The sequence below is a fragment of the Narcine bancroftii genome, chromosome 1, assembly GCF_036971445.1.
Source record: "Narcine bancroftii isolate sNarBan1 chromosome 1, sNarBan1.hap1, whole genome shotgun sequence".
Classification (NCBI taxonomy): domain Eukaryota; kingdom Metazoa; phylum Chordata; class Chondrichthyes; order Torpediniformes; family Narcinidae; genus Narcine; species Narcine bancroftii.
Window position 1 is genome coordinate 41,050,067 of NC_091469.1, and position 15,782 is coordinate 41,065,848.

At 43.1% G+C, this 15,782-nt stretch overlaps 1 protein-coding gene across 5 annotated transcripts in view; it reads right to left on the reverse strand.

The window, feature by feature from the left end:
- tek (TEK tyrosine kinase, endothelial) overlaps positions 1–15,782 on the reverse strand; it is a 129,754-nt gene that overhangs the window by 87,978 nt on the left and 25,994 nt on the right. For all 5 annotated transcript variants that reach the window (XR_011353568.1, XR_011353572.1, XR_011353562.1 and 2 more), the window contains exons 6-8: positions 14,020–14,157; positions 11,757–11,867; positions 1,073–1,221 (exon numbers count right to left, since the gene is read on the reverse strand). Coding sequence is in view for 2 of the 5 variants with exons in the window: in XM_069924654.1 (XP_069780755.1) it covers positions 1,073–1,221; positions 11,757–11,867; positions 14,020–14,157 (398 nt within the window). In the remaining 3 variants the exon portion in view is untranslated. The remainder of the gene's footprint in view (positions 1–1,072; positions 1,222–11,756; positions 11,868–14,019; positions 14,158–15,782) is intronic.

The window sequence follows — 15,782 nt, forward strand, 5'->3', positions numbered from 1 at the left end:
AGCAAGTGCAGATAATTGGGTCTACTAAATAACTAATTTGGTAAGCATGGATGAGTTGGTCCGAAGTTGCTACATGGCACCATCCCACCGACAATTTAAACCTTAAAATTTCAGGTCTGTGCCATTCATCTGATTTGGGAAAGAGTAAACAAGTTAGTTTTTAGTAGCAACGAATTTAGGGAAGGGATTAAACGGAACATTTATGATAGGGTGAGATCAAATGTCTTTAAGTGCTTGTTTTGTAGAAAATTGGAAGCATTACTCTCCCCTACATTCTATGCTTACTGAAAATTGACTCATTTTCTTCTTCCTATTTCTGATGAACAATTTCAGATTGGAAACAAGAACTGATATTCTTTCCATATATGATGTCTGACCTGCTAAGGGTTCCCAGCAATTTTTGTTTTTTTTCCAGATTTTCAGCATAGATGTTTTTTTTTAATTGAATGTGCATTGGATACATGTGCCAGGAATTTAGGTCCCAAAGTTCACTCAGAATTTGTTCTTCTTTGCTGCACAGAATGTATGCACTTGTACAAGGTCCAAGGTAAAATAACTTCAGCAAGTAAAGATTTCAGAGGACATGTCTGCTGTACATGTGAATAACAATAAACAGCATCATTATGGTCCCCTCATAGCATTCAATGACTGCAGTGTGTATCATCAACAAAATGTACGGCAGCTACTTGCGCAGATTTCTCCAACATCAGCTAAAGAGGAGCATTGTCATCAGATTTCCCTACAATCGGGACATCATCTTGAAATCCACCACCAAACCATGATTACAGTGCATTTGAGAGAAGGCCTGCAGCAGTTTGAGCTACACACCAATTTGACAAGGGCATTTTCGGTTGAGCAATAAAGCTGGCCTTGCCAGCTAAACTCACATCCTATAAATTAGTTTTTTTTTAAATGGCTTGTGTTCTAACCTGCCATACACTCTTACTGAGATCAAGAACTAAATAGCTGATAATTTTCAGGACATGAAACCTATCTCCAACTATCCTACAGAACATCAAGGAATGCTCAACTTTGGAGTTGGGAGGAGCAATAGTTTTTTTTAAGTACTTACATTAACTTCCCTTCCATGGGGTGTAATAAGTTGTATGTTTCCATGCACTGGATGTCCAGTTGCAGTGCAATTGATCTTCATAGTCGCTTCTGCATTAACCTCAATATTAGCACTGGAATGCACCAACTGAGGAGGCACAATGCCAAAGCCTGGAAGAAAGAATGTTGAGCTTACAATCAGCTAAGGTATTGTTAATGAAAAAATTGCAACAAATACTGGAGTAGGAAGCATGGGTCCTAGAGCAATCTTGTTTTTATTGTTACGTCTTAGACTGTGTGTGTGTGTGTGTGTGTGTGTGTGTGTGTGTGTGTGAGAGAGACACCCAAACCATTAAAGCTTAGACACAATTCTGTGAAATCATTCCAAAGTTCAGTCTTAGATAACCTGTGTCGAAATGCAGACTTTTAAACTGATGCCCAGAATTATGAAGGAGGTGGAATAAACAGTGACCACATTGCAGAAAACTCACAAGTCCTTGTCGAGTTTCTTGCTGATAAATATCCTTTCAGACAAATGGTTGTCACAACTCCCCTTTTTCTTGCCCAGGGGAAACAAAATGTGTGACCTCCACGAAGCTTCCAAAACCCACATATGGGTCGATCAAAGTGACCTTTCCTTTGGTCACAGTCTGGTTCACTAATTCCCCTGACAGGGAGAAACAGCCAAATTGTCCATTTCACACAGTCATTCCTGCTCCGTGTTCGATGAGATGGCCTCTGGTCAATAATGAATGCTGTTTCCTTCAGTCCTACTCACATGCCTGTCTCACCATCAGTATCCGGTATCCTGGGTAAAAGCAACAAATGTTCCGTCTCCTCTCCAAATTAGCAAATTTGGGTCCAGTCTGTACTTTTTGATGCCACCCTGTCTCTCCACACCTGAGAATGGTTGCAGCCTGTACTATCCTTGAAAGTGATATCCACACTAATGAAACACGAGCTCATAACACTATGCACATTCCCCCCCCCCCATCCTCCTTGCAATATAATACTTGTCCATTCTTATTGGTGAGGCTGGAGGCATGATCATGCTCAAATGGACAGCAGCAATGTCAGGATCAGCAAAATGCAGTGTGACAGAACAGGGCTATAAGCCAGGCTTGCTTTTTTTGAGTGTTGGTGATGATTAACAACTTTTCATAACTCCATGGGTACTTAAATATTTTTAATTTTACTAAGTAGCTATAATCATCTGAGTTATACAGCACACAAATGGGCTCATGCTGATCTTTTTGTCCATCTTCATTCATCCCCTTTGGCTGCTTTAGAACCATAGAACAATACAGCACAGAAACAGGCCCTTCTAGTCTGTGCCAAAATATTATTCTCCCTAGTCTCGCTGACATGCACCCTGATCCTCGCCCTCCATACCATGTTCCTGTCCAAATTCTTATGAAAAATTGAACCTGCATTCATCATTTCAGATGCCAGCTCATTCCACACTCCCACCACTCTCTGTGTGAAGAACTGCCCCCAAATGTTCCCTCTAAACCTTTCCCCTTTCACTCTTAACCCATGTCCTCTGGTTTATATCTCACCTACCCTCAGAGGAAAAAGCCTACCTATATTTATTTACTCTAATTCCCTCATAATTTTAAATACCTCTATCAAATCTCCCCTCATTCTTCTATGCTCCAGGGAATAAAGTCCTAACCTGTTTATCCTTTCCATGTAACTCAGTTCCCCAGTCTGGGCAACATCTCAGCAAATCTTTTCTGCACTTATTTATCTTTCCTGCGTTAGGTGACCAAAACTGCACACAATACTCCGAATTTGGCCTCACCAATGTCTTGTACAATTTTACTATAACATCCCAACTTCTATACTCAATACTTTGATTTATGAAGGTCAATATGCCAAAAACTCTCTTTAGTTTATTTTATTTTATTTATTTGAAACAACTCACATTGACCAAAGTGCTGTACAGATCATAAATTATATCTCAATTTAAGCAGTTATTTAAAGCGCAGTATAAAAATGGGTACTCAAGGTTCAGAACTATTCATGCAACATGGTAACAATCAACAATCAAATGCTTGTGAATAAAAATACAGTTTCAGCCTGGATTTAAGAATTGACAGAAGGGGCTGATATGATGGAGGGAGGAATGTTGTTCCATAGTTTGGGGGCCGCAATAGTGAAGGTGTGATCTCCCGAGTTTGCAATTTGACTGCTGAACAACCAAGCACCCTAAATTGGCCGATCTGAGGGGTCTTGAAGTGGAGTAGGGTGTTAGGAGATTGGTGATGTAGGAGGGGGCTAGTACATTAAGGGGTTTGTAAATAAACTGGAGAATTTAAAATTTATTCTGAGCCTTACTGGCAGCCAGTGGAGGGAGGCCAGAATAGGGTAATATGGTTCCTCTTCTTGGCTCCTATCAGGAGCCTTGCTGCAGCATTCTGCACCAGTTGCAGACGAGATAATGATGACTGACTAATTCCCATATGTAGAGTTAGAGTAGTCCAAATGGGAGAAAACTTTCTTGAGGTCTTTCAGTGACAGAAATGATTTGATTTTGGCAATAGTGCAGAGCTGGGGAAAGCTAGCTTACACTACTGTATTGACTTGTTTGTCAAACTTGAATGTGGAATCGAATATCACACTAAGGATTTGATGTGAGGTTTAATGAGGGTGGAAAGTTACCAAATGTATTGGAGATAATTTTGGTGGCGTTGGTGGGGGGCGGGGGGCAAATAGGATGATCTCAGATTTCCCTATGTTCAGCTGCAGGAAGTTTTGAGCCATCCTACACTTCATGTCCTCCAGACAGTCGATGAGGCTGGTTATCTTTGCTTGGTTGTGGGCTTCAAGAAGAGATAGAGATGAGTATCATCAGCGTAGAAGTGGAAGGAGATGCCGTGTTTTTGGATGATACGGCCAAGGGGAAGCATGTAAAAGGAGAAGAGAATGGGGCCCAGAATAGACCTTGTGGGACCCCACTAGAAAGGGTAGCAGAGGAGGACAAAAATTTGCCCATGTTGAGTGAGAAAGTCCTATCACTCAGATAAGACATAAACCAATTCAGGATTGTGCCATTGACGTTGACCCTCTACCAGAGGTGATCTATTAAAATAGCGTGATCCACAATATCAAACACTAAACTAAGGTCTAGGAGAATTAGAATGGTGGAGCCCCCTGAGTCAGTGGTAAAGAGCAAGTCATTGTATATCCTAAGTAAGGCTGACTCTGTGCTGTGATGGGTCTTATAACCTGACTGAAATCTTTTGGATATGTTGTTTTGTTGTCGGTAGGGCATCAATTGGCTAATAACAACTTTTTCGAGGACCGTTGCCAGCAATGGAAATTTAGAAACAGGTCTGTAATTTTTGGGTGTGGCGAGGTCTAACTTGTTTTTTTTTCTGAGGAGCTGAATCACAGCATGCTTGAAACAAATTGGAATGGTCCCAGAGGCTAAAGAACTGTTAATAATAGAGGATGCTAGGACCAGGTGTATCGAAAGCATCCTTCAGGAGGGGAGTGAGGGCCAGGTTGTTGGCTTTATGCTGAGCACAGTCTTTCTAAGGGGAGTGTGATTGGGCTGAAACAGTTCAGGTTGGATGAACAGAGCTGTGGTATAGTTAGAGTGGGAGTGGGAAATGTTTGGTCCGATGTTCTCAACTTTATTTATGAAGAATTTTTAAAATTCTTTGCAGTTGGTAAGGGATGCATCAGAATTGGTGTTTGGTACAGGATCAATGATTTAGATGATGGTATTGAACAAGACTTTGGGATTTTGGGGGTTGTTGGAAATTAGGTTGGCAAAATATTTTATTCTTTCAGCCTTTACTGCTTCTTGGTATATGTGCACCTTCTTTTCCAGAATTTTGAGGGAAATTTTTAGTTTGTCTTACTTCCATCTATGTTCAGCTATCCTGCACTCCTTCCTCAGGGCTTTGGTGGTATTGTTGAGCAAAGATGCAGTCTTGAACTTTGTTTTTTTTTCCCCTTAAGTGGGACTACAGTGTTCAGGATAGAGGAACAGGTGGTATTAAATAAGGATGCAAATTCCTCCATGTTAAAGTGGGGAGGGGGTGCCTCCATGGTGGTAGTACTTGGAGCTGCTATAAGCACCCCTGAGAATCTATTTACGGTCTATGAGTTACTGTTGTGGGAGTAGAGCAAAGAAAGACAGGAAACCTTATCTACCCATGACGCCTGTATCTACTTTCAGGGAGTTGTGTATCTGCCCTCCAAGATCACTCTGTTCTACCACACTTCTCAGTGCCCTATCATTTACTCTGTATGTCCTTTCTTGGTTTGTCCTTTCTTGATTTGAAAAGGGAAATGCTGCAGTATTATTTAAAATGTTGGAAAGATTTTATTATACAATAAATTATACAAACAATATTTGTTTGAAAAATGGTATGGATAAAACACTAATGTTTATTCGTCAATATTAACGGATTAAATGGGTAAGTGAAAAGGAAAAGGGTCTTTGCATACCTAAGGAAATTAAATCGTGTAGACAGTGATGCCCCCCATCCCCAATGCTTTTTATACTAGCGATTAAACCACTAGCAGAGATAATAAGAAGAGATCCAGATATAAAGGGCTTCGAAGTTGGACAAGAAAAACACAAAATTAGTCTCTTTGCCAATGACGTGATATTGAACCTTTCAGACCCGGTTATATCTTTGGAAAAATTACAAGGAACATATGAAAAATATGAAAGTGTCGGGCTATAAAATAAGTTTTGACTAAAGTGAGATATTTCACATTTAGAATGTGAAAGGTATCTAAAAGGAAGTAAATTTAAATGGAAGACAGATGGAATAAAATATCTTGGAATATCAACTGACAATAACCTACAGAATCTGTATAAACTAAATTATATTCGTCTTTTGGGGAATGTGATAAAACCACTGTTATACTATGATTGGCAGCTATTGACTGGACAAGGCTCCCAAGAGCCGATCCTACCCATAGCTCCTTGTTTGGCATTCTTTTACTTTTGCTTAGATCAGTCAAGAGAGGCTTGGTTATTTGATAGTGTTCTGGCCTTCAGCTTTTAAAAACCTGATTGTTTCACTACTTAGCCTTTTGTGAATTATTGATGGTACGTCGATTTTAATAGCTAAAATTTTCAGAGTATGGAACAGTACCTAAAACCAGAGAAACTTGACATCGAACTCTGGTCGCCAGACACCCCGAACACCTTCAGGCAGAGGCTATGATGCTTTGAAAACCTCTTGGTGGCAGCTGTGGACACCATCACTGTGGATGCAGATCAGCTAAAATTGCTCCTCCTGCAGGTTGGGCCCCAGGTTTCCCCATGATCAGCAATGCCAGTTCATACCAGGCAGTGATGGAGATCCTCAGGACCATTATCGCTGGAGGGTTAACGAGGTCTATGCCAGGGACCTTCTGACCACCAGAAAACAACGCCCTGATGAGTCTAGCGCTGAGTTCCTGCGAGCCTTCTGGATCCTGTGACTGTAAGCCCGTGTCTACAGCTGAGAGTGCTGGGGGCCTCATTAGAGACGCCTACGTTGCTGGGCTCCACTCCGGGTACATTCGCCAGTGATTATTTGAGAAAAAGATACTCGATTTGACAAGGGCAGTCGAGCTTATAGAGACACTGGAGGTGGCCCTCCAGAACTCTTGACGACTACTCAGCCGCTTGGTCACCGCCATGCTGGGACAGGGCATCATCCAACCACGCAAGTGACTGGTCCCATACACCGACCCACTATACTAATGTCCTGACTTCAGCTGCCATTGTGGACAATCTCTCCAGTTTTACTCTTGCAGGCAGGGCACGCCCCCGAGGAAACACTGCCCTGCCAAGGATGCATGATGCTCCTGGTGCCGGAAAAAGGGGTATTACACCAAAGTTTGCCAATATAATCCACCTGCAAGATCCAGTAACATTGCAAGTGGCTTTTCGCTACCCCAGTTAACGCAAACGACATAATCTTCACTGCATTTCAGCGATGCCAAATGTGAATCATGGGAGTCACTGTTTTGGACTGCATGCCAAATTCCAATCATCTTGGGGCCAATGGTGGCCATTTTGGGACCGGGAAGACTCAACACACTCGGACACTGAAAGTGTACTGGCATCCATCACACTAAATCAGGAGGCACTGCACGAACTTGCCAGGTCCATGATGGACATGCAGGTAAACGGACACGTCATTAAATGTTTATTCGATAGTGGGAGTACAGACAGTTTTATCCACCCCGATACCACTAAAAATCTGTCCCTTAAAGTACGGCCCACCAACCACAGGTTACCTCTTGCGTTCGAGTCATACTCCACGGCCATCCATGGGTCCTGACTGTTGGAGGTGCAGTGTACGAACACTTCAGACTGCTCATCATGCTTCGGCTCTGTGCCCCCTTGTTACTGGGGCTGGATTTCTAGCGCCAACTGGAGAAGGTCACCATGCAATTTGACGGTCCCTTCCCCCCCTTACCGCCTGCAATGAACAGTTCTCGGATGACCCCCAGCAGGCGACGGTGTGGCATCTTGATCCTCAAGCTGAACATCCTTCCCCCACTACCCCCTCTCTATTCACCAACCTCGATTGCAAGCCAGTAGCCACCAGGAGTAGACAACACTGTGCTGCAAGTTGGAGGTCCAGTGGTTATTGGCTGAGGGCATCCTCGAGGCGAGTAATAATGCCTCACGAACAGAAAATAGAGTAGGATGGTTATTGACTACAGCCAGACTATCAACTGGTATACTCAACTCGATGCATAACCCCTTTCCCACATATCCAATATGGTCAACCAGATTGCACTAGTATCGGGTGTTTTCTATGATCGACCTGAAGTCAGACTACCACCAGCACCCGATCCGCCCGGAGGACCATCAGTATACAGCTTTTGAGGTCGATGGCCATCTCTATCACTTCTTCCAGGTCCCTTTCGACGTCACTAATGGGGTCTCCATTTTCCAACGGAAATGGACCGCATGGTGGACTGCTACAATATGCAGGCCACTCTCCCTACCTTGATAATATTACCATTTGTGGCCACGATCTGCAGGACCATGATGCTAATTTCAACAAGTTCCTTCAAGCAGCGAAATGCATGAACCTGACCTATAACAAGGACAAATGTGTCTTCCGGACAGCACGACTAGCCATCCTTGGCTCTATTGTCGAGAATGGCATCATTGGCCCCAACCCTGACTGCATGTGTCTGTTGATGGAGCTGCTCCTCTCGCATATCCTAACAGCACTAAAGAGATGCCTTGGGTTCTTCTCTTACTATGCTCAATGGGTCCCCAACTATGCAGACAAGATTCGGCCACTGGTCAAAGCGAGAGGTAACCTGTTTCCCTTCACAAAAGAAGTCTAAAAGGCATTTGAATGGGTCAAAGGTGACATCAGCAAGGCAACCATACATGCCAGAGATGAGTCAACACCATTCCAAGTGGAGAGCAATGCGCCTGACTTCGCCCTGATGGCCACTCTCAGCCAGGCAGGCAGGCCCATTGCCTTTTTCTCACGTACCCTCCAAGGACCTGAGATTCGCCACTCCTCCATCGAGAAGAGGCCCATGCTATTGTGGAGGCAGTACATCACTGGAGGCACTACCTCGCTGGGAAATGGCTCACTCTTCTTAAAGACCAGTGAGAGGTCGCATTTGTGTTTATTTATAAATAAAGGGGCAAAATCAAAAATGATAAAATCCTCAGGTGAAGAATCGAACTGTCTTACTTACAACTATGATATCCTCTACAGACCTGGCAAACTTAACAAGCCCACAGATGCCCTATTCTGTGGAATGTGTGCTTGTCAACAAATGGACAAATTAGACTCTTCACAATAACCTCTGTCATCCCAGTGTTAGCAGATTTTTCCATTTTGTCAAATCTCGGAATCTACCTTACTCCGTCAAGGAGGTTCGGACATTGACTAGAAACTGCCAGGTCTGTGCCAAATGCAAACCATTCTACTGGCCAGACATGGCACATCTCAATAAGGCTACATGTCCTTCGAGTGTCTCAGCATCGATTTCTAGGGTCCCCTCCCTTCCTCCAACCGGAATGTCTATTTCCTGTTTCCACCGCCACCCCATACCCTGACATGACCACGATCACTGTTATCAAGGCTCTCCATAGTATATTGGTGCTCTTTATCCACAGTGACCGGGGTACATCATTCATGAGCGAAGAGCTACGGCAGTACCTGCTGGCCAGAGGCATCACCTTGACCAGGACCACCAGCTACAATCCCGGAGTAACGGGCAAGTGGAAAGGGAGGATACCATGGTATGGAAGACCATCCTCCTGGCACTCGCATCCTCTATGTCTCCCACTGGCAAGACATCCTCTCAGATGCACTTCATTCCATTCAGTCATTTTTATGTACAGCCACCAACAGCATGCCTCAGAAGTCTGCTTCAGGGACTATGCTGCCCACCTGACTGACCTCACTGGGACCCGTCCTGCTCTGCAAGCATGTCAGGCAACCTAAGACTGACCCAATGGTCGAGAGGGTCTGCCTCCTCCATGCCAACCCCAGTATGCCTACATTGCCTTCCGCGATGGGCGAGAAGACACTGTTTCGATCCGAGACCTGGCACCACTGGGAATCTCCCGACCACTACTGACTTTCCACAGGCACTGTCTCCCACTCCAACCTTAGGGGTCCCCAAACCTGAGGCTGGCCACCCCTTACCCCAGGCTACTATTGTTGCCAAAGATGTACCAGCATCACACTCCCTTACACCCCCACCTATTCCTGTCCCTCAGCAATCTGTTGACCCCTCAACCTGATCATGACAATACGGCAGACCCCGCCAACCTTTGCCATTCCGCTCACTCTGTCAGAGGAGACACCCCAGATAGGCTTAATCTGTAAATATTTATGTACAGTTGTTTAATTTTCTTTTTCTCATCCCGCAGGATTCTTCACAAAAAGGAGCAGTAAATGTGGTAAACCACTGTTATACCGAGATTGGCTCCTACCAACTGGACCCGCCTCCCGTGACTGATCCTACCCATAACCCCTTGCATTCCACCCTTTTACTTTTGCTCTCATCAGTCAAGAAGGTGGATGGTTTTTTAATAGCATTCTGGTCTTTAGATATTAAAAGCCTGATTGTTTCACTACTCAACCTTTTGTGAATTACTGATAGAAAAAGGCTTGCAGAAATGGAGAGATTTGCCGATTAACCGAAGGGTTAATTGTGTCAAAATGAAACTAATGCCGACTACAATATCTTTCTCAATCATTGTCTTTTCTGTTACCTAAAAAATTACTTGTGATTAAATAATCATATTAGACAGTTCCTATGGTAATAATAAGGTATCAAGAATTGCATTGAAAAAACTGACATGGGACTACGGGCAAGATTTCTCCTCCCCCCCCCCCCCCCCACCCACCCACCTTGGATTCAAATGGGAATGTACTCAATGGGTGAGGGGGAAGCAAAGGATTTTATCTATAAATGTAGTGTCAAATCAATAAAAGACAGATGATCTCATACATATGGTCTGAATGTGGCAGGAAATGAATGAATGTATAGAGGAATGTATAGCTAAGATCATTCCGACGAGAAAGATGGGGGACCAATGTTGACCCCACCTGAAACCTGTGAAATGGAACAAACTGTCTGGATGGGGAATACATGCAAATTTATAACAAAAATGTATTATGCTCTCCAAAATGAAAGTTCAAAAACCAGGTTTACAGAGGTCAAGGGAAAGATGGGAGTCAGACTTGGGTATAGTAATCGTTGAAAGAAGCTGGTTATATTGGTGTATGGACAGAATAACATCAATTATATAAGCAAGATATAGACTAACTAGTTCAGTATAATTTTCTGCATCAATTATATCTTACTCCACAGAAGTTACATAGATCAAAAGCAGAAATTTCAGAGATGTGTTTCAGATGTGGGACTGAAATAGGAATTTTTTTTACATGCTATGTGGTCATGCATAAAGGTGAGGCCATTTTGGCAAGATATTGCAGCAAAATTAACCAGGATAACAGGAGTGGCCTTCGCGGGTGATCCGGAGCCATAAATATTAGGTAATTTTATTGAAATAAGCAACAAATGGACCAAATATCAAATCTCATTTATAAAAATAGCACTAGCAGTAGCAAAAAAAAAGTATTACAATCACTTGGCAGTCCAACCCCCCCCATCCCACATCACCCCTCCCTACTTATAACACAATGGACTGCAGAAATGAACAGCAGTATACTTATGGGGAAAAACATCACATATAATTTAAAGAATAAATATGACACTTTTATAAAGATCTGGCAGCCATACCTGGACCATATAGGGGCCCAAATACAGAAACAGAAAGGAATATAAATGCTGATATTATACATACATATTTCCCCAACAGTATTCTATATATTTAAAAGCTTTGTAAGCTCTGATGGTGTGTTGATCTTATGTAGGAAGGGGGGAGGGAGGGAGGGAATGTTTTGTTGATTTGTTGTTTGTAAGAAAAAATTAATATATAGTATTATTGAAGATTTTATTCTGTATACTTATGTAAAAAAACAAAACTAAAATATTAAAAAAGGGATTGTACTAAGAAAGGAGGAAGCAATGCAGTTAAGTTTGTTATGTTTATCATGACTAATGCATTTTTATCCTCATCTACCTCTTCACCTGGATGCCATCCATTAACTAAATGTACAAGTTCCCTTTGTTACTCCTTCAGGCATGATTACTGACCCTCCCCTGGAGACATTATTGAGCAGTACCTTCCTTCTTGCAGTGCAGGCACAGGCACCCTCTGAAACGATCACACACTTCTCCATTGATGCAGTCACATTTAAGCTGGCAGTTGGCTCCATAATACCCAGGGTCACAAGCTACAAACAAAAGTCATACAGCAGAACATTTATTTTCACATTTTATAATGTAGACAAAGCTAATCTAGCCCCCAGAGCAGTTGCATTCCCTCATATTTCTTTATAATCTATTTCCTCTCAAAGGCCCATCAACTTCCTTCCCCCCTCACATATTCTCTTACAACTCACACAAGGTGCAATTTACTATGGGACAACTTCATGGAAGGAAACTAGGGCACCCAGAAGAAACCCACAGAGAGTATGCAAACCAAAAGCAGCAGGTGCTCGGGTCAAACCTGAGTTACTGGAGCTGTCCAGCAGAAGCACAGCTGCTACATCATTGCTTGGCCATATGGAATTGCATTTCCAAAATATGCATTTAAATGACCTCACTCAAAAGCCTGGGGTTTCATTGAATACATTTTACTTCACTTTAGATAACAGATAACAGAGGAACCACTGACATGGTCTTTGCCCTCAGACAGCTCCAAGAAAAGTGTAGAGAACAAAACAAAGGACTCTACATCACCTTTGTTGACCTCACCAAAGCCTTCGACACCGTGAGCAGGAAAGGGCTTTGGCAAATACTAGAGCGCATCGGATGTCCCCCAAAGTTCCTCAACATGATTATCCAACTGCACGAAAACCAACAAGGTCGGGTCAGATACAGCAATGAGCTCTCTGAACCCTTCTCCATTAACAATGGCGTGAAGCAAGGCTGTGTTCTCGCACCAACCCTCTTTTCAATCTTCTTCAGCATGATGCTGAACCAAGCCATGAAAGACCCCAACAATGAAGACGCTGTTTACATCCGGTACCGCACGGATGGCAGTCTCTTCAATCTGAGGCGCCTGCAAGCTCACACCAAGACACAAGAGAAACTTGTCCGTGAACTACTCTTTGCAGATGATGCCGCTTTAGTTGCCCATTCAGAGCCAGCTCTTCAGCGCTTGACGTCCTGCTTTGCGGAAACTGCCAAAATGTTTGGCCTGGAAGTCAGCCTGAAGAAAACTGAGGTCCTCCATCAGCCAGCTCCCCACCATGACTACCAGCCCCCCCACATCTCCATCGGGCACACAAAACTCAAAACGGTCAACCAGTTTACCTATTTCGGCTGCACCATTTCATCAGATGCAAGGATCGACAATGAGATAGACAACAGACTCGCCAAGGCAAATAGCGCCTTTGGAAGACTACACAAAAGAGTCTGGAAAAACAACCAACTGAAAAACCTCACAAAGATAAGCGTATACAGAGCCGTTGTCATACCCACACTCCTGTTCGGCTCCGAATCATGGGTCCTCTACCGGCACCACCTACGGCTCCTAGAACGCTTCCACCAGCGTTGTCTCCGCTCCATCCTCAACATCCATTGGAGCGCTCACACCCCTAACGTCGAGGTACTCAAGATGGCAGAGGTCGACAGCATCGAGTCCACGCTGCTGAAGATCCAGCTGCGCTGGATGGGTCACGTCTCCAGAATGGAGGACCATCGCCTTCCCAAGATCGTATTATATGGCGAGCTCTCCACTGGCCACCGTGACAGAGGTGCACCAAAGAAAAGGTACAAGGACTGCCTAAAGAAATCTCTTGGTGCCTGCCACATTGACCACCGCCAGTGGGCTGATAACGCCTCAAACCGTGCATCTTGGCGCCTCACAGTTTGGCGGGCAGCAGCCTCCTTTGAAGAAGACCGCAGAGCCCACCTCACTGACAAAAGGCAAAGGAGGAAAAACCCAACACCCAACCCCAACCAACCAATTTTCCCTTGCAACCGCTGCAATCGTGTCTGCCTGTCCCGCATCGGACTGGTCAGCCACAAACGAGCCTGCAGCTGACGTGGACTTTTTACCCCCTCCATAAATCTTCGTCCGCGAAGCCAAGCCAAAGAAAAAAAAAGATAACAGAAAGAACATTCAATTTACAGAATTTTCAAGAATATAATTTGCATATTAGGAGATGTAAAATTCTATTTTGTTGAATATGGGTCAAGAACTGGAGGAAGCTGAAATTTTGAGAGGGTAGCCAGTTTGTTTTATTGGATAAATGGGGTGAAAGAGAATGGGGTCAAAGGCGAGTACGTTTAAGGCTTTTTGGGGTAAATAGGGTTAAATTATTACAAGGAGATTCATTTGTTAAATTGAGTTGCTCTTGGCTTTTGTTTAGCGACTACCTTTATCACACTGAAGTCCTCTCCATCCAGTTGCACAGGAGCAGCCATATGGATCTGGCAGGCAGAACATGGAGAAGCGGCAGTTTCCTCCTTCACAAATTCCTGTGCAGTTCTGGCCATATGTATTCTCCCCACATGCTGAAAGTTGAAGGGTTTTCATTAATTAATATTGTGGCATGTCATTGAGGGAGAAGGATTGACCCATTCAAGGTGCCTCTTTGTTGGAAAAAATCCAACCTTAGTTTCTGTCCTGTCCTTGTCCTAATGATTTCTCTGCAGTGTCAATTAATGAACAAAGGTAGCAAACACAGCGCTACAATTTCCATAATACGGCATTCCCAGCTTAAACATGTTTCTCCTCATTCTATTATCAAACATTATTTTGATATTAAAAAAAACCCAAATGTCATCACATTTTTGCACTAATTGCAATGCGAATATATTTTCCTTTTGTACTTGTGATATATTTTTCCACTTCTGTGGTAATTTAACTTTTACTTCTTGTTTATTAGCACAATTTATGTACCTGTGGAGCTGCAGCAAACAGGAATTTCAATGCATCTGTACGTTGTACTTCTGTTACGACAATAAACTCTCATCAACATTACAATGCAGGACAAAATGAAAGTGGAATGGTTTTAAAAATTAAGAAAGCAAGGGAAAATCCGAGAGTCTCATCTCATTTTCCTTCCTTTGTATCCACCTGTTGAGAGGTCTGCAGAAAATGAATCTTGCTTGCCTGGCACCCCATACAAGAAGGTAGTGGAATGAATATGTCCCATGATGTTCAAAGAAGCTCCCAACCACTTTGATATTGCAACAAATACCAAATGTTACTGTCCAAATTTGTTTCGGTAGACTGACAATCTCATGTCACAGAGATTCCACACCTTAGCATGTGTGCCATTCTAAGCTGGTATTTTGTTCAGCCTGTACACAGTGTGCCCACGATGCCTACCTGTATTTTTGTTATTTTTTTTCATTTGGGGTTATTATAGGCAAGGATCTAACCAAAAGTTTCTGATTATTTTAGCAATGATTTTTTAAAAAAATGGTTTTGAAACATGGCATTGGCTTCATTGCCTTGGAACTAAGTGGTTTTCTAAACCATTTCAGAAGGCATTTAAGGGTCTGGGGCTATTTGCAGAGTTGGAGTCACAGAATGTAAACAGGCCCTTTGGACAAATTTGTCCCTCTTCAACCAAGTTACATGACTGTGCTACTCCCATTTATCTGCATTAAGCCCATTTCCTCTGAGGCTTTCCTATCACTGTATCTGTTTAATTGTCTTTTAAATATTATGATTGACCTGCCTCTACTGCAGGTCATTTAATCCCTCCAGTACCTTCAGTGTGAAATAGTTATCCCTTAAGTCCCTTTAAATCTTTTCCCTCTGCCCTAAATCTATGCTCGCTAGTGTTAGACTTCCCTACCTTGGGAAAAAGATGATTACCATTCACCATATTTATTCAGGAAACTGGGTCAGCAAGGCAGCAAAATGGAGGAGTTGATGAGATGACAGACATTATGGCAAGGACAAGAAGAGACTGTTAATGAACACAATGAGACTGATGGGCTGAAGTGGGTTTATTTCAATGCAAAGAGCATTATGGGTAAGGCAAATTAACTTGAAGCCTGGATCAGTACATGGATGTTGTGACTGTTATGGAGACTTGGCTGCAAGAGAGACAGGATTGGCCTCTTCTGCAGTTTTGATGTTTTAGAGGGGATAGAGAGAGAGAGAGGGATAAGGATTTACATTT